The sequence below is a fragment of the Dysidea avara genome, chromosome 8 (assembly GCF_963678975.1).
Source record: "Dysidea avara chromosome 8, odDysAvar1.4, whole genome shotgun sequence".
NCBI classification, from domain to species: Eukaryota; Metazoa; Porifera; class Demospongiae; order Dictyoceratida; family Dysideidae; genus Dysidea; species Dysidea avara.
Genome location: NC_089279.1, coordinates 41,911 through 60,839, shown reverse-complemented (window position 1 = coordinate 60,839; position 18,929 = coordinate 41,911). Strand labels below are relative to the sequence as shown.

Here is an 18,929-nt window from a genome sequence, read left to right as displayed (position 1 = left end):
CTTCATTGGTTAGCATAATTATATAGTATTCGTTTCCATGGCAATATCAGTAAATAAAATGGCGGTAGACACGGGCAGGTCACGACGTTCTTTACCTGTAAACTTGAGTAACAGGCTACTACCCAAGATCTCTGAGTGAGCGAATTGTTGATGTTGACAAATTTATTATCATCACGGTATAGCGGAAGGAGTAAGGTTAAAGTACACGGACTGTCTTACTCGCTCAGTAAATCTCCTAACACCCTCTACAACTTACCACCAGCATCGATAATACAGGTAATCTGTTCAGTGGGAACACGGGACCCTTTTAATGGTAGATTATATCAACAAGCAAACGATTTCACAATAATAATGCAGAACGAATTCGCGTGGAACAATTTTATAATTGTCCTCAAACGTTGTGTAGGCTTCCACTTTATCATCTTTATTAAGTGTGTTATTTCTTGCTGCATTTAATTGTTTTGGTGAATTTACATCCCCTAGCTGTTAAGGACTTTTACTTGTAGCTTATCTTGTATTATCAATATGGTTGTGTAGCTTGTATTATCAGTATGGTTGTGTAGCTTGTATTATCAGTATGGTTGTGTAGCTTGTATTATCAGTATGGTTGTGTAGCTTGTATTATCAGTATGGTTGTGTAGCTTGTATTATCAGTATGGTTGTAGTTGTTTTGTTGTGTATTGTAGCTGTATGTACTCAGATAGGGAAGAACGGCTTTTGCCGACTACCATGAGGTTAAACAAATAATCAATTGGTATATATTTCTGTATGTTCGGTGTTTTCGGGCTCCACTGAAAATTAGTATAAGCTGAGTGGACTCCCTGCCGCTTAAATATTTCAATTGATAGTTCGTACTCAGTGATGACAAAAAAGCATTGTAGGCCTACCACAGTAACAAGCCTGTTTAAAGTACAAGAAAGACCAGGTTATGTATAATAGTCTAATGTGACTTATTTGTTATATAAGTCAGAGCAGGAGATATTCTTCTTGGCCTATAGATAGTAACATAATATCCTTTACCAGTTAGGAATTGGAGGGTAAACACTGGTTTAGTTGTTGTTATTAAGTTGTGATTTATTTGTTATTAGTCAGAGCAGGAGATCCCTCCTGGTCAGTTGGACTCATGGCCAGTCAACTCACTTAAACCAGTGGCCTCCAATAGTTCAAGTGGTAGAAGAAGCAAAATGGTCACTTCTTACCAGTCAACGTTAGGTGGACGGGTTACACCTACCGTTCCCAAACCAAAGTTCCTGGAACACTTGGAAGAATTCTTGCAGAAAGAACTACGGCTACTGGGCTGTCCTTCTAGTGGCCCGTGTGAACTAAGAGTTCAAGTCAGTATGTGTGTGTGTGCGTGCGTGCGAGCGAACGTGAATGTGTAGTGTATGTGTGCGTGCGTGCGTGCATGCGTCTGTGCATGTGTCACTACATATGTTATATTTGTACCTAGGCTCATCGTGAAGTTTTCGAGCATTTAATGGAAGACTTCAAGACCTATAAGCCACTTCTTTCAGCTATTAAGAATGAATATGATTTATACGTTAATTACTTACAACAACAAATAGCAGAACTGGAGCCACTGAAGGTAAATTATCTAACACAAGTTGATAATGTTAATGTGTTACATTGTTAGACACATCTCTACTCTGTCAAGGAGGAGTGTAATCGTAAGGTGCTTGCTATGAGAGATGCTGAAAAAGCAGGTAATCTTACCATTGTTATTTGGTGCACAATAAGGGATTTCAACTAAAATTGCTTGTACAAAATCTGCTGTGTAATTTGTTTAGTGTATTATTCAGTATTTAGTGATCAATGTTGTTTGTACTGCAGAGTTAGAAGAAGCAAGATTGGAGAACAGGAGGTTATTATCTGTTATTGACAGATTGAGGGAAACAGAATTATCATTGAGATCACAAGTTGATAAGGTGTGTGGGGCTAGTGTACATGTTACAGGGGTGGGTGGGGCTAGTGTACATGTTACAGGGGTGACTGAGGCTAGTGTGTACATGTTGCAGGGGTGGGTGGGGCTAGTGTACATATTGCAGGGTGGGTGGGGCTAGCAGGAATGCATTGAATCCTATGGACAACGGAGTATGTAACTCCATACACTACCAATACTACTGGCGAAATTCAAACATGGTGTCCAGTGTTAATATGTATATAATTGGTTACATCATTCTTACGTGCAACAGGGATGCACTGAATGGGCTGCTACTCCATCATCTAGTGTGAAGGTAAGTAAGATCGTTGAGTCAAAGGTAAAGCTTGGAATAGTCAAGCAAAGTAATTTTGCGTGATTATCCACTGTAGAAAGACTGTCCTGCTAAGCCTGTGCTACTATTCCTCCATCATGCCATTGAACTTTGTTTCCATAGCTTCGCTTTGTCACAGTGGAAACGTAACGTATTCGAGCATGCACCTCTGCATAATATCCTAATTAGGAAATTTTAAAGGTTATTTTTATATAGTACATGGCAGCCATGCTTGAATTTGCTCTTTACGAAGTTACATGCTCCCTTGTCCATAGGATTTGATGCATGTTACAGGGGTGGGTGGGGCTAGTACACATTTTGCAGGGGTGGGGCTAGTGTGTACATGTTGCAGGGGTGGGTGGGGATAGTGCACATGTTTCATGGGTGGGTGAGGCTACTGTGTATATGTTGCAGGGGTGGGTGGGGCTAGTGTACATGTTACAGGGGTGGGTGGGGATAGTGCATATTTTGCAGGGGTGGGTGGGGTTACTTACTGGTATTAATGATATTGTAGCTACAAGCAGAGCTGACCATCCAATATGAACAATACAAGAATGAAGCTGATGCAAGGTGAGTATTGTTAGCTGGTTATTGTTATTATTAGTATATTAGGAAGTTGCTGATTTCTGATATTAACGATCTCAAGTTTAGACAACAAGAACAGAAAGCTGAAGAGACTATGGAAGAAAGGGAAGACCCTGTGGTACTAAAGCTAAAGTTACAGTAAGTGTTATGCTTGCCTGTGTGTTCTATTAAGGTGTTTTACTAGTAATGCACTTTTGTCCTATTTATTAGTAGTGTAGTAGTGTTACTAAATGATAGCATAGATAGTATATACTACGTACCCGGGATTGCATACCGCAGGCTTTCAAAGGAACGATCCTCGTTGTACTCGTTAACACTTTTCCTTTGTAGTGTCACCACGCAAGTGTTTCACTAGGCGGCATAGTACTGGAGCTCAACAGCATCATATCTGCTACCCTCTACAGTTCCAATGGCTAGAGGACAGATTCTGACCGGCTAAGTGTTAAAGCCAGAAAATCGGCATGAGCTGAGTGGTAAAATAGTGGTATCTGCTTCGTATTGTTGGAAGGTGTTTGGGGATCTCATCTCTTGTTAAATGGCTAAATATGTCACTTACTATGATGCTGTTGGTTGAGTGGATGCAGACGAATGATTTAAGATAGGCATGACGATTGCAGCTTGGTTTTTTTAGTCGTTATTCGATGAAATATGGTGGCGAGTTTGAGGCTTGTAAAATCACTTGCACGATGTTTATGCTGTATTTCAAGTGTTTTCCTGGTAATTTAGTCTATTGAGAAGTGTTCTAGTGTATCCTTTTACTGTTTACATAATGTTGAAGAGGTTAAATCTTTCGTATTAATAAAATCGCCAGGAGGTGGCCAGTTTTACGAGAAACATTTACGATTACTAACAGAAGACCGTATATTGAAGTACAATGCGGATTGGCAGTGTTGATAAGTGTTAACGAAGTCGGTATGCAATCTCGGGTACGTAGTATATAATATCTATGATAATAATTAGTAAACCGACGTGTAAGAGTGTGCAAAGATAATCCCAATTGGGGTCAATGGACAGGTCTGGTGGACGATAAAATGAGCAAACATAAATGGGAGCTCTTTTAGAAGGAGCCACTTTTGCCCAAATGATTTCAGCATTTACATCCAATTCAGGTTCTTCAGATACATCTAGGCCTTCCTTAATGCATGAGAATACACCTCCAACACCCTCTACTCGATCCTTTCTTAATACAGTATATGTAGAAGGAAAAATTTCAGCGTTGTAATAAGAACTATCAAGATGTGATTCACAGCCACAAATAATATGAGGGTTGTGTTCATCAATTAAGGCTTGGAAATGAGCTCTTTTTCCGGAACTGCGTACACTACAACAATTTAAACTCAAGATTTTTAGTTTAGTATGATTGGGATTTTGGAAATTTGAAGCATTGTAACTACTTGTAGCTGAGCAGTCATGCTCCTGTGAGCGCGGTTGTTGTGTGTGTGTTATGTCCATTGGTTGAGTTGATGAATCCGAAGCTGTAGATAAAGAGCATTTAAAAACTGCATTAATAACTTCTCCATGAAGTTGGTTGTTGACAAAAATATGATTGTTGCTAAGTTTGAATTGTTTACGGTTATGACCAGTCTTGATTAGGGACCATCTTTCCTTTAGTAAAACTGACTCTATTGCTCTTTCTTGTGGTGACATATCAGGTTTGATAATCAGTGGGGAAGGTAAGGAACTTTTGTTTGCTAAAATTGTATTTACGTCCATGGTACGTTGGAGTTTAATTAAGATGGGCTGTGGCCTAGATTGATTCTGTTTGAATTTCCCAAGACGAAAGCAGTTGAGGGTTTATCTGAACCTTTATACTACTAAGGGTTTCTAAAATGGCTTTAACATCATTCTGTTGTCTTTTGTGTCTAGATGTCCTTGAAGAACATTCATTGATACCATACAAAACAACATTGGATTTGCGATCAGGCACTTGTTGAGTAGGATTGGCTGTATGTCTATCAAGGGCATTCGATGTTGTTTGGATTTGGTCAACCTGCTTTGTCTCCTGCAACTGCAAGGTTTCTATTTTATTAGAAATATAGCTACGATGGCCATTAGACCAAGACCAAAGTGACCTGAAGGCCTGAGGCTGTAGTGTCCAAGTGTTGCAAGGCTGCTAATAGGGCCTGAGGGTTAATAAGTCACTTGGTCAAGGGGTCTGACCATCATACAGTATAATTAGGGGTTTGCATTTTCTCACGAAAAACATTGACCAGAAACTATCCTAACAAACCTTCATGGTATCTTGGCAGTGTTGGTGAATTCTAACCAAGCCCAAAAGTGCCTTCTGTATGAACTGAAGATGTTTCCAATAGGTTATTTTAATTTTTTTGTTCAGTGGAATTTTCTACTGCCTGCCTGCCCGCCCGCCCGCCCGCCTGCCTGCCTGATGCCTTCAGACTAGAGATGTACCGATTTAACTTTCTGAACTTTACCAATACTGATATGATCTATATAGGCTAATTTGATGTGGTTAGTCCCATTTCAAGATGTTAGCTAAAAGTAGACATTAATATGTGTCTCATTTTAGCAAGTAGCCATCTAATCTTGTTGGACTTGTTTCCTTACATTTTGTTGCGTGTCTCATTTCAGGTGTAACATATTTGAGCTTGTTTCCTTACTTTTTATAGCATGTGTATTATATCGATCCCTACTTCCTAAAATATTTTTAATAGCTAGTTTGTTCACTTTATGTCTAGCTTGCTAGCTATATTACATGATCACAACATTTCATAAGAATAATAGTACTTTTTGTTGTAACGTTTTTTCTTTGCTCCTGTCAGAGGCATGATCAGAACTAAAAACTAAACTGGTTATACCATAGCTAAAATGACTACATGATGTTAAGACAACAACTCTTTGAATACTACACCCGTACACTCTCATTTTACTATGGTTGACATGTTAGTGTGCAAAAATCACGTGTGCAGATAAGCCTACTGCAACTATCCATTATCTTTCGGGAAGAAGGAGAAGGCCTATGAATGATGAAAGGGAACGGCATGGTGTAGTGGTCAAAATGTAATCGAAACAATAAATTCGTTAATCTGCCATCATTACTTTGGCAGCCTGAAATTTCTGGAGCCGTACACCTAGCGCTACTGGGTCTTATGGCAGGCCGGCAGGCAGATGAAATGCAGATGAATTTCATTTTTTTTAAAATTCATTGTACGTTGGAACAGTTGATTTTCGCTATGGTACAGCATCATTACAGCTGTACTAATGCATTCAGGTGTTTTTGTATTTTTTTTTCTGGAAAAATGTTTGGCAAGGCTATTTTTACAGTGCGAAATATTACGAAGCTGTATGATTTCTTACTGATCCCTACTTATAAAGTACTACCGTACTTAACGATAACAAACCACAGGTTGAGCAGTCGGTTACTCAGATGATATTTCAAATTTCAAAAAATTCATATTTCCAAATTTCACCACAAAAAAAAGATCAGATTTCAGGAATTCTTCTCTTTACAGCTCCATGCTGTACATGGGAAGCCATGAAAGATGTTGTTTATCACATGACGACAGTTATACTGAGTTATACAGAGAATATCCAGAAATGCTGACATTTCGCAAATTTCGTATTCCAGCCCTTTTGTCAACGATAATTATTTCGTGGAGTAACTGACCCCTCACCAAAGTTATGTAGTAAACATGAAATTGTATTGTACTTTATCAGTGGACCCTTGAACGCCAATGTGTCTCAGGAAATGATAAAAGTGTTTAGATAATGAAGCCCATACATTTATATACAGAGCTACTCTAATAGAACATATACATGTGCTCAAAATACTCTAATAGAACAGTCATTTCCAATTTCAGATAAACGATGGTCGGATAACCGAGAGTCTATGTGTTCCCATATACAGTAGTAACTGATGTTATTATTAGAACTATGTGTTCCCATATACAGTAATAACTACAAGGGTGATGATGTTATTATTAGAACTATGTATTAATAGTTTTATGGACATGAATAATTTAATTGTGCATTTTGACTGATGGAATGATTGAAATAATAAATATACTACATTAATAGTTACTCAAGTAGTAACTTACTGACTGTTACATGTCTTCATCTTGTTAGACGTGGAAGAGAAGACTTGAAGGCAGCCCATCATCGTATTAATCAAATGTTAGCAGATTACGGAGATGTGGTCCCTCGTAGGGAACATGAGCAACTACAAGCTGCTTATGAGGTAATAACATCATGTGATCTCATGTGACATCACATGACTTCTTGTGACATCATGTGATCTCATGCAGGCAATGGAGGCAGAGTTGGAAACACTGAAGAATGGTCACATGACCTTAATGGGTGAACACAGGTGAGTTATATTTTATATGAATTAGTTGTATTGTTATAAAATGATCATTTTATCATGTAGCACATTACAAGGTGTTTACAAGCAGTTGATGGGTGAGAAAAATGAGATGGTACAACATTTTGAGAAACTGAAAAGAAGTGCTACTCCACGGTAAATAGCAAGTGTACCAAATTGTTGGAAGCAGCACCATTACAGGCCAGAGTGGTCACGTTGTGCAGAGTACATAGAGGGAGGGGCTGAGAAGTGGGCAGAGCTGGTTGATGGGAGATCTAGCGATCAATTAGTAGATGTTCTACTGGCTCAGATAGCTGGGGTGGATGTTAGTGAGATTGCTAAGGAAGAAGTGTTTCAGGGAAAGGTAACTACTTACTGGTCAGTATGTGCAGGGAGAATGACCTTTATAATAGTGACCACATTTGTTCAATATGTGTGCACACCATGTATGATGATGATACAGTATTTGGTTGATGATCATGATTGATTGATTGATTGATTGATTTGATCATACAGTGATGATCATATACACCATACAGTGTTTGGTTGATCATACAGTGTTTGATTGATGATCATACAGTGTTTGGTTAATCATACAGTGTGTTTGGTTGATCATACAGTGTTTAGTTGATCATATCATACAGTGTTTGATTGATGATCATACAGTGTTTGGTTGATCATACAGTGTTTGGTTGATAATGATCCTCTTGTACAGATTTGTTGTCAGTGATGGGTTATTAGCAATCTTTTCAGGGATAATAGTTTTCCAATCATATAGTTGTGTTATAGGTAACAGGCTTGTCGGGTCTGTATACTAACTCTCGTTGATTTATATATGTAGCAGTTTAACCAACCAATGGTACCATCTCGTTGTTGTTTCTAGCATAGTGTTGTTCATAATCCTGTCTCCATGGTAACAATATAGGGTAGTGATGACGATGTACCAGTATACCTTAGAGTTGAGGGGGCTGTCCCTAATCGTAGAATCAACAAAGATGAAGGAAGTCGTTTAATATCAGGGTTTTGGCGGTACAAGTTATCCAGTACTGATAACCTAGACAAGCAGGTACTAACGTGTTAGTTGTACATTATATTTTAGTGTTGTTATAGCTGGATGAGATATTGTACAGTTACTTATTATCAGTCAATGGGTCGGAACATGTTAAGGCTATTGAAGATGGATATAACTTGCATGACTGTTGTAGCCGTTTTGCCCATGAACCATACTTTGCTCTGTTCACTGAGGTGGGTATGGTATTGTAACATGTATTGTAACATGGTGTGTAACATTGTATGTAGTGTAATAGTTATACCATGGGCATGAGGGCTTTGCCTGATATATATGTAATAGTTGTAGCACGGGCATGAGGGCATACATATCAGGCAAAGCCCGAATGCCCCGTGTTACAGCTAATATATAACACTTGTTAAGCTGATAGCCTGTACAGGACGATCAATCACCCAAGCCAATATGAGTGCAGCCACTGGATGTATTATATACGCATACCTAAAATTTTTGATTATGGGTCAGCAGCTAATACGTTCTGGTTACGTTCGGTTATGATAAATGGACATATCCTAGAGATATCACGAAGAATTTCTGTTACGCGAGTTTAATGTTTTAATCAGTGCTATTGAATTGTTTACAGGAAAACTACGCAGTTCACTAAAGGCCTAGACAGGTAAGCTTGCTTGTAGAGTGGTTACTCTGTACAGAGTGGTAGCTTCATGATGGGGGCGTATCTGTATTCGAAAACATGCGGAACAATCGAATAAATAAGCTATAGCACTAGTTTTCACCTTAGCCCAACGTTTTTCAACTCGTAGAATGGCGAGGATAACAAAACGCTCTCTGTCTAAGTGGTTTTCATAGCAAAATCCAAGTCGTACATCCTAATCACGTGAGTATTAATTGATCCCTACAATTGATTTCAGCATCAACGTCTATATAGTCACTGCCCAGCTACATTTCATACTAAATGTAGCCCGGGCAGCTCCGAGGTGTGAAAGTGTTACATATATATATATATACCACTTTCACACCTCACTTCAAAGGGAAGAGGAGGTGTATAAGTGGTACAGTAATTTTCTGGTCTGTTGTCAAAAATAAACTTTGCGCATGCTCACCAGCAATGTTGCACGTGATGTAAATATGTTCTAGATACCATAATAGACACTAATAATCTAAGGGTGAGTCATTAATCAACCGAATACGACAAAAGACTTCCTTTACTGATACTTTTATCTGCACGAACAGTTTGAATTTGTATTGCACATGCACATATTACATTTCTGTTTGCGACAACGAACTGGAAAACCAGCACTGCTGTCAGTGCATGTTCAGGAATGCATTAATGAGAAATGGAGGTAGTATATAAGTTATATCCCTCCTAGGAGGAATATTTTATAGTTATAACATGCTTACAAGGGATATGACAAAAATATATGCATGAGGGCGTGAGTGCGTGTATTTTTGTCATATCCCGAGTAATCATGTTATAACTGTTGTATTGTACACCCCAGTAGATGAAACGATTATAGATAGCAAGTTGTAGTGGAACAGTACCTGTTAAGTAGACATCCTTGGTGGATCAGATGTTTTAGATTCTTTAGCGGTGCCACGCCCATCTACTCGTGACTAGTGAAGGAGACAAAAGTTAGTGAAGGATACAAGAGTTCATTGAAAATCCTCTTTGTTCAGGTGAATGATTCTAGGTGCTTGTCAGTATTAGGGACTTGAAATCCTTGATGGATCAGACGTTTTAGACTCTATAGTGGTGCCACGCCCATCTACTTGCGATTATTGAAGGAGACAGGAGTTAGTGAAGGAGACAAGAGTTCATCAAAAATTGCTCAGGTGAATAATTGTTGGTTGATTTAGGCGTTTGTTATTAGAGACTTGTTTACCGTTTAGATAAGGATTTTGCAGAATGTGTGAAGTTACACCGTATATGGTAAGCGTAGCCACAAAGCGTGGTATATCAGTTATATACCACAGCGCGGCATTTTTGATCTCAACCACAGGTGTGGTATATAACTTGTAAAAGTGCCGTGCTGTGATACCACAGCAAACTGTGGTATCACAGCATGGCACTTTCACTGCTTTAGTTTATTCATGGCTAGTATAGCAAGTAGCTGCTCGCGTTGCTATCTCCTACTCGTACAGGATTTTTAATGCTAGAGCCTCCCCGGACTGGGATCTATCGGTTTGTTTAAACTGAACTTTTCTGCATACCATAAATATTATTTTTGTATTGTGATTTAATAGTGTAAGTCTTGCCAGGGCTCCTGTACTGTCCATCCAGTGCATGGTACCTCTGAGTCTAGACCCCTGTAATTATGTTGTATATTGCTGTCTCTCTATCTCTCTCTCGGTTTTACATTTTATGTCTGATTAAAGTGGTGATTGCTTATAGTGTACTGAAGTTTCATTATGAGCTGTTCAGCTCGCATTTGGACTTCCTGTGTTTAATTGCATACCCACAATCGAAGCGATCTGCATGCTCGTGTCGATACAACCTTTCAACAACGCCTTGTCGTTGCTCTACGGTGTTATCCACAAACGAAATTCACATGGTCTCATATAAATACACTCGTGAAGCATTCCTGCAGTTTCCCACACTTGCAGGTGAGTCACCCAAGTGGAATATATTAGTTGTAACATGGGCACTTGTGATTTACCTGAAATATATGCACAAACACGAGGGTGCAGCCCGAGTGCGAGTGTGTATATTTCAGGCAAATCACTTGTGTCCATGTTACAACTAATATGTACACATGAGCCCAAAGGCTGCAGTCTTGAAGACAAGTGTGTATATACCTGCAGTATAACTATTAATGTGGTTACACTACCTACATGTGTGGGAAACTGCTGGCATGCTTCATGAGTGTATATTCATATTGGGCCGTATAGTGGACACTGGAAATAGTGTAAGAACAATGGCAAGGCATTGCTGTGCTATGAGTTTGCATAAAACACAAAAAGGTTTGGTTATGGGTTTATGAGCAAAGAGGCACCGTACATCACAATGTGACACTTGATAATGATGTTAAGTGTTGCCAGTAATAATCTTAGTTGTGCATGAATACCAGTTCACCTCTAGTCTTGTGTAGTCTGACTAATATTGTTTTGTTTGTGGGATAATATGGGTGATGAAGAAGTTTGCTACAAAAACGGACTTAATTTCACAAACTAACCTACACAGCTAATTCACAATGCTACACATGAGGGTTACCGGGGGGGTCTAGAGGTCGGAATGATGGAGTGTCTCCAAATATCCACCATTCAATTCGCCATAGAACAAGAAAACGATTTTCAACCTTAAAATAGTTCACCTTCTGCTCTAGCTCATTAAAATTGCCATTCTCTGCTCTTTCCAAATCTAGTCCGGAATCTAAGGTATCTATCACGTGTCATGGGATATCACATCATTTATTACATTGCCCCAAAATGTATGGGAGAATTTATTACACTGGGTTTCCATTTTTACATGCCAAACTTTTTGTAAATTGGTAACATCATTGTGCTTGCAGAGAAAAACCTGGAAAGTAACTAAACAAGCGTGCTGGGCATGCCTATTCCAGCTGGCATTTTTGCCATGAACAAATTATAGCAAATGTCTGCAAATTTCTTCATTATTTTTCTGTTGCATATAGCTTAGCCTTTACTCATGCATGTTTGTTAGCTAATAAAATTATATTTGCCAGTTAAAGGGACAATACATCACAAATTTGTTACAGTGTTGTGCATGTCAGTTGTCAGTCATACAAAAATTCTGAATGGGAAAACCAGCCAATGATAGGTGGTCATACTTTTTCAAATTCTCTGATTGGCTGTTTTTCATGTGATATCACCAGTGAAAGGAATTGCATCTTGCAATTCTATTGTACAAAGCCACTCAAAATTGCACAAGCAAATGACTTTTTGTGCGCACTAAAATCGTGTGTACATGTGTCAGTAGTGAACCATCCACAAATTTTATTCTCTGGCTGTGGGTTATTGCACTAATCACCTGAGTTGATTGTGTACCATTCCGAAGGTCTCTAAATTAGTGAAGATACCGTGGATTTGTGCAATAACTGATTTAGACTATTTATTACTGTATGTGGCTGTTCTCTATTTATAGTAACTGGCTTGTGCGGCTCTGACCACTACCAATAATGGCGGCTTCCTGATCGAATTAGTGTTAAAATTACTCACTGTAGGCTTCCTAGATGAATTATGATCCAGCAATGCTTTATTTATATTATAGTGATGATTTCTGATGGGTTAGTTGTGACTGGAATCTGTGTTACACTCACCATAATTATTTATTAGGAATATGCACCTAACAGATAGTATGATTTTTACAAAAAGTTTTCTCCAAAAAATTATAAGCGCATGTGCTTAACAACCCAACTTTACAATAACTAACTGATGCCTTCAGCCAAGCATAACTCGACAATGGATAAGGCTACGGGCTTGATTTTTTCACTATTCGATGTCGCTTCGTCCCAAGACGTACCTTTTCACCAACCGCAGTACGTACAATGCAGGTATCATGGACTTACCTTTGTCCTCCTTTGTGTTCCAGTTCTTTTCGCTGACAACGCAAGGTGTCGATTTGTGATAGCGTGATATGGCTTCCCTCTGGCTGTGTCATGCTTTTTGCCTGCATTTTTCGTAGCCACTGTATTTGAGAAGTTTCTTGTACTGTTCTTTGTTTGTAACACTGTGTAACGAGTGGAGCATAGCTACAAACAAAGCGTAATGGCCACCTCACTTTTCAGTGCATAATTGATTATTGGGGTGCACGTTCAGATGCAAAAGTTATGGAATGCCTGGCACCATTCTTTCTTTTAATGTGGTACACGTGGATTCAGTAGTCATAATTGTGTTATTTAAAAAATAAACAAACAAGTAGAAGGAAAAATTAGGAATTTTAAGCTGGATTAGGGATCAAAGAACAAAAAAGCAGGGAAACAAGGGAACAGATGAAAGTTGTGAAACCAGGAAGGTTGCCTATACCTGCAGATATACTAGTGGACATTTAATCCCTAATTCAGTCATGGTTATATATAGACTGAAGGGTAGGGATTAGATGTCCACTAGTATATCTGCAGGTATAGGCAACCTTCCTGGTTTCACAACTTTCATATGTTCCCTTGTTTCCCTGCCTTTTTGTTGTGTTTTGATCCCTAATCCAGCTTAAAATTCCTTCTACTTGTGTAGCATGGTGTATAACATGTATTGTAACATGTAGTGTAACATGGTGTGTAACATGGTGTATAACATATATTGTAACATGTAGTGTAACATGGTGTATAACATGTAGTGTAACATGTAGTGTAACATGGTGTATAACATGTAGTGTAACATGTAGTGTAACATGGTGTATAACATGTAGTGTAACATGTAGTGTAACATGGTGTGCAGTGTTGGGCAAGTTACTTTTTAAAAGTAACTAGTTACATATTACATATTACTTGCAGCTGAACTATTTAGTTACAGTTACATATTACCCATAAAATAAAGTAACTGTAATAATATTACATATTATATTACTTTGTGTCCATAGCCTTAAGCTGTCACGTGTGAAACTACCACCTTATCACGTGACATGATTGCGTTGTTGGACAATGTGCAAGTCTTGATATAAGTAAGTAGCTGGTGAATAAGCCTCACTTAGTAGGCTTCATTACTTCGTTGTGGCTAGGCGTTACTCAGTGGGTTACAAACGAGATTAGTAACTTCGTTACTTTTAGTAATAATATTACGTTATATTAGATTCGTTACAGTAACTATATTACTTAGGTAACGAGTTACATTTGCAAGTAAAGTAACTTGAGTTATATTACCTGTTTTTATAGCGTATTTCGTTATATTACTTTGTTACCACAAAAGTAATAATATTACATAACGCGTTACATAAGTAGCGCGTTACTCCCAACACTGATGGTGTGTAACATGTATTGTAACATGTAGTGTAACATGGTGTATAACATGTATTGTAACATGTAGTGTAACATGTAGTGTAACATGTATTGTAACATGTAGTGTAACATGGTGTGTAACATGGTGTATAACATATATTGTAACATGTAGTGTAACATGGTGTATAACATGTAGTGTAACATGGTGTATAACATATATTGTAACATGTAGTGTAACATGGTGTATAACATGTAGTGTAACATGTAGTGTAACATGGTGTATAACATGGTGTATAACATATGTTGTAACATGTAGTGTAACATGGTGTATAACATGTAGTGTAACATGGTGTATAACACGTATTGTAATATGGTGTGTAACATGGTGTATAACATATATTGTAACATGTAGTGTAACATGGTGTATAACATGGTGTATAACATATATTGTAACATGTAGTGTAACATGGTGTATAACATGTAGTGTAACATGGTGTATAACATGTAGTGTAACATGGTGTATAACACGTATTGTAATATGGTGTGTAACATGGTGTATAACATGTATTGTAATATGATGTGTAACATGGTGTATAACATGTATTGTAACATGTAGTGTAACATGTAGTGTAACATGTAGTGTAACATGGTGTATAACATGTATTGTAATATGGTATGTAACATGGTGTATAACATGTATTGTAACATGTAGTGTAACATAGTGTGTAACGTGGTATGTAATAGGTGTTGTCAGGGGAAATAGATGAGTCAGTGATCACATCTTGGTTCAACACACAAGCTAAACTAACTGAAGCATTAAATGAAACAACTCATGAAGAGGTATACCCTATACTAACAGCTCATCATGTTAGTATTGTTATATACAGGGTGTAATGAGTGTGGACAGTTTTCAGTCATGTTTGTGTTCCTGTCTACCTCACAAGTCATCAGAGTCAATGGCTAGTTTAATTGCTACAGCTAAACAATCTTCAATCAACTCCACCACTATCAACTTCATCACTGCACTATCACCAGTTAGTCTAGTATACTAACTGTGTAATGTCTAGTATACTAATCAGTTAGTCCAGTGCACTAACCGTGTAATGTCTAGTATAACCACCAGATAGTTCAGTATGCTAACCAGTTATATCAACAATTCATAGTCAAGACACACAATAGCGTATAGTGTGTATAGTGGCCCAATGGCCCAAGAAGCTGGCGCACACCATATTGTCAGTGTATTTACAGGATCGTGACATACGTATGTAGTTCTATGATCTCTTATCTGATTTACAACAAAATTTACAGTAGGGTTGCCACCTGGTAGGGGAGCTCAAATACCAAATTTGAATAAAATCACCCTAGCCAAGTTATGGGTTTTTCTTTGTTTTTTTTCCCCCCTCTACTTTGTCTTTTTGCACACTTAGCAAAACTTACTATAAAAACAAATGCATTATCACTACATGGTGTGACTTGTTTGTTCTACAGGGTGGATTGTTTGTAGACAAACTCTCTACACGATGATTTGTTGCCTAGCTGAACTCTCTAGTGTGACCTGGAGAATTCAGTTACAAACAAATCACCCTGTAGAGAGTTCAGCTACAAACAAGTCATCCTATAGAGAGATCAGCTACAAACAAGCCACCCTGTAGAGAGTTCAGCTATACAAACAAATCACCCTTCAGCTACAAACAAGCTAACCTGTAGAGGAGAGTTTATGTGATATTTACAATGGTATATCAGTAATAACAAACTTGAATAATTTTCAAATGCGAATGCTACAGACTCCTTTTAATACAGGTAAAAAGAAGCCCCAATGGCTATAGGCCAACTTTGGAGTACTCAAGTACAAAAAGAAGTGATAACTACACCAAAACAGCTAAGCTGTAAAAAGCCATGGTGAAAGATGTGAAAATTCAAGGTGGCAGTGAAGAAATGGCTGTGATAGTAGGTTAGCGGCAAAATTTTTAAATTTGGTGCTGAATGCAACCTTGTTGTAATTAATATTTTTGCCATTAACTACCATTTCTTGGCAGCACGGATTTCACTTCTTTTTTTTTACCATTGCTGTTATGGAGGCTGGACTTTGATTGGCTGTTTTGGTATATATACTGAGGAGAGTGTTGAAGGGTGTATTGTGAAGTTATGATACAACACTTCCAAGTTCATCTGTTTCTCTTTGTATAACGCATGGCACCTTATCACACACCCTATTAGTATACTATCTGGCTAGTCCAGTATACTAACCAGTTACTAATGTATACTCATTACTCACCATGTCATACCATAGGATGATAATGGACACCCATCACCATTTGTGCTGTTATTATTGGAGCAGTCCAGAGCTGAAACAAAGACATTTGTTAATGATATCTTGAAACATTTTGCTCATAAGAGGTATGTACTCATCAATACAGTTTATAAGCTGCTGTTCATGTAGTTGCTCTATATGGCCTGTGTTCATGTGGTTACTATATATGGCCTGTGTTCATGGTTACTATATATGACCTGTGTTCATGTAGTTACTATGGCCCGGCTTATGTCCGTAACTACGAAGCATAGAGTGTTAACAATCCTTCTGTTGAGCACCTGTGGGTGTGGCTGTGTTTGAAGACTATAGCTAAATAAGGCCTAAAACCTCCCAACACTGGAACACTTCAGCACACCTTGATAATGTTGTCCATATTAGCAATACATAATCCTGTCATTATTGTAATTGTTTTGTGTCATTCCAGTGAGATATCAGTTGGTCAGCTAAGAAATGCACTATCAGTATTGGACCCCAGTAAACCAGAGGCTGAAGTAGATCAAGCTGTTGGTATAGCTTTCTCCATCTCCACTGGTCAGTTAGTAGAGGATAATCTGATGATACCTGTGGATCAAATTGCTGAGAGATTACTAACTAGTCCTATTGCTAAATCTGTTTATAATGAAGCTGTATAGCCATATGAGTGTATGACCATAGATTTTTATTTAGTAAACATGTAACGCCCTCTTGAGTCACGTGATAATAAGCGGTTGCGCGAGAAGGATGGAAACAGATAACGGGGTGGTATATTTCTCTAACGAGGATCGGGGAAGTTTCGTGTCCACATCACTTCGTATTATGCAGAAAGATAACATTCTATGTGATGTCACGCTGGAGAGTGAAGATGGCGAGCTAGTCAGAGCACACAGGGTGGTGTTGGCCGCCAATTGTCCTTACTTCCACGCGATGTTCACAACGAACTTGTCAGAAGGTGTTACTACTGGTGCAGTGAAGATTTGGGAAGTTGAGGGAGACATTTTACGTGCTGTAGTCACTTATTGTTATGCCAGTCAGTTAGAGCTACCAGCGAGTAGGATATTAGCTTTGTTGTGTGCTAGTGATCGGCTAGGAATTGTCAGTTTGTTTGATGAATGTAGTCTACATCTTGAGGATCAATTATCACCAACTAATTGTCTTAGTTTACGAGCATATGCGGAGTTGTATGGTTGTGAGCGATTGTACAAGCTATGTACACAATTTGTGTGTGACCATTTCTCTCAAGTTGTTGATAGTGAAGAGTTTGTAGCTCTCTCCAGTGACCAACTAGAGTGCTTACTATCCATGGATGAGCTGAAGGTTATGAAGGAGGAGGAAGCATTTGAAGCAGTTGTGAAATGGGTAAAACACGACGTGGAGCACAGACAATGTCAGTTTGTTAATATGTTGAGTTATGTACGGTTCCCATTTGTCTCAATGACTTATCTTAAACAGAGAGTGGAGACAGAAGAACTAATACAATTAGAGACACGTTGTCAAGAATTCCTTCAGGAGGCTTATATCTACAAGACTTGTCCTGACAAACGTGCAACGTTGAAGTCCAGTCCTCGAGCAAGACCTCGTAATCCATCAGGTCTCCAAAGTGTTGTGTTATGTGCTGGTGGGCTGAATGGTTGTGGAAGTCTTGCTGGCTTGGAGCAGTATAATCCACAAACGGACTCATGGTGTGAATGTGCTAAGTTGCAACAGAATAGATATGCAGTTGGTGTTTGCATGTTACAAGAGAACTTGTTTATTGTTGGGGGCTACACTGACAAGAATGGTCCCCTTTCTACAGTTTACTGTTACAATATGAGAGAGGCCAAGTGGAGTTGTGTGTCAGCCATGAACTCTGCTCGAAGGTAAGCAGCACAGATAGTAAAAGGTTATTAATAATGTTGTACGACAGGTACCATGATGTCGCTATACTGTATGGGCTAATATATGCTATTGGAGGTAGTGATAATTGTAGTGTGCTCAATTCAGTGGAAAGGTATGATCCAGTCAGTGACTTATGGACATTCATACAGCCAATGAGTACAGCTAGGATGTACCATAGAGTAGTGGAACTAACAGGGTCATTGTTTGCTATTGGCGGTCACAATGGTAATTACAGACTGGACTCAGTGGAATGTTATAATCCAGGCTTGGACCAATGGTCAGCTATGGCTCCAATGACTATAAAGAGATCAGTGTTTGGAGCAGCAACACTTGCTGGTCTTATATATGTTGTGGGTGGTTATGATGGTAAGAAATATTTGAATGATGTTGAGGTGTACGATGTTGAATTAGACAAGTGGTCGCCCAGTGCTCCTTTGTCTTGTGCAAGGTCAGCAGTTGGTGTAGTTGCTCATGATAGCTATATCTATTGCTGTGGAGGATTTAATGGACAATTTCTCAGTTCAGTGGAGAGGTACTCACCTGGTGAATCATGGTGGGAACAGGTTGTACCAATGATGTGTAAACGTGCTCATTTTGGGATTACATGTACTTTTTAGTTTTTATAATAATTGTAATGAAATGATAGTTAATGAGGAGCCTTCCTCTTCCAATAGTTTTACATGTTTTGGTCTGACCC

General features: G+C 38.5%; 2 protein-coding genes across 4 annotated transcripts; both read left to right on the top strand.

Moving 5' to 3' along the window:
- Positions 1 to 44: 44 nt before the first annotated feature.
- LOC136263090 (translin-associated factor X-interacting protein 1-like) lies at positions 45 to 17,066 on the top strand. Of its 3 annotated transcripts, none has more exons than XR_010704458.1 (18): positions 45 to 135; positions 183 to 276; positions 1,089 to 1,334; positions 1,451 to 1,585; positions 1,634 to 1,703; positions 1,831 to 1,925; positions 2,767 to 2,822; positions 2,865 to 2,975; positions 6,921 to 7,032; positions 7,100 to 7,161; positions 7,222 to 7,311; positions 7,357 to 7,519; positions 8,081 to 8,221; positions 8,266 to 8,400; positions 14,812 to 14,907; positions 14,955 to 15,101; positions 15,868 to 16,018; positions 16,104 to 16,351. XR_010704458.1 is itself a non-coding variant. In XM_066057567.1 (18 exons), the coding sequence occupies exons 1-18, from the start codon at positions 59 to 61 to the stop codon at positions 17,008 to 17,010; spliced, it is 2,145 nt and encodes a 714-aa protein (XP_065913639.1). In that variant the 5' UTR covers positions 45 to 58; the 3' UTR covers positions 17,011 to 17,066. The 3 variants fall into 3 exon arrangements, 2 of the variants coding, with proteins under 2 accessions (XP_065913639.1, XP_065913641.1); XM_066057567.1 differs by lacking the exons at positions 15,868 to 16,018; positions 16,104 to 16,351 and adding exons at positions 16,358 to 16,464; positions 16,803 to 17,066; XM_066057569.1 differs by having other exon boundaries at positions 15,868 to 16,351.
- On the top strand, positions 17,045 to 18,911 carry LOC136263091 (kelch-like protein 17). The gene is made up of 2 exons (XM_066057570.1): positions 17,045 to 18,213; positions 18,261 to 18,911. Exons 1-2 carry the CDS (start codon positions 17,099 to 17,101, stop codon positions 18,847 to 18,849), a joined length of 1,704 nt encoding a protein of 567 aa, XP_065913642.1. The 5' UTR covers positions 17,045 to 17,098; the 3' UTR covers positions 18,850 to 18,911.
- The last annotated feature ends 18 nt before the right edge of the window (positions 18,912 to 18,929 follow it).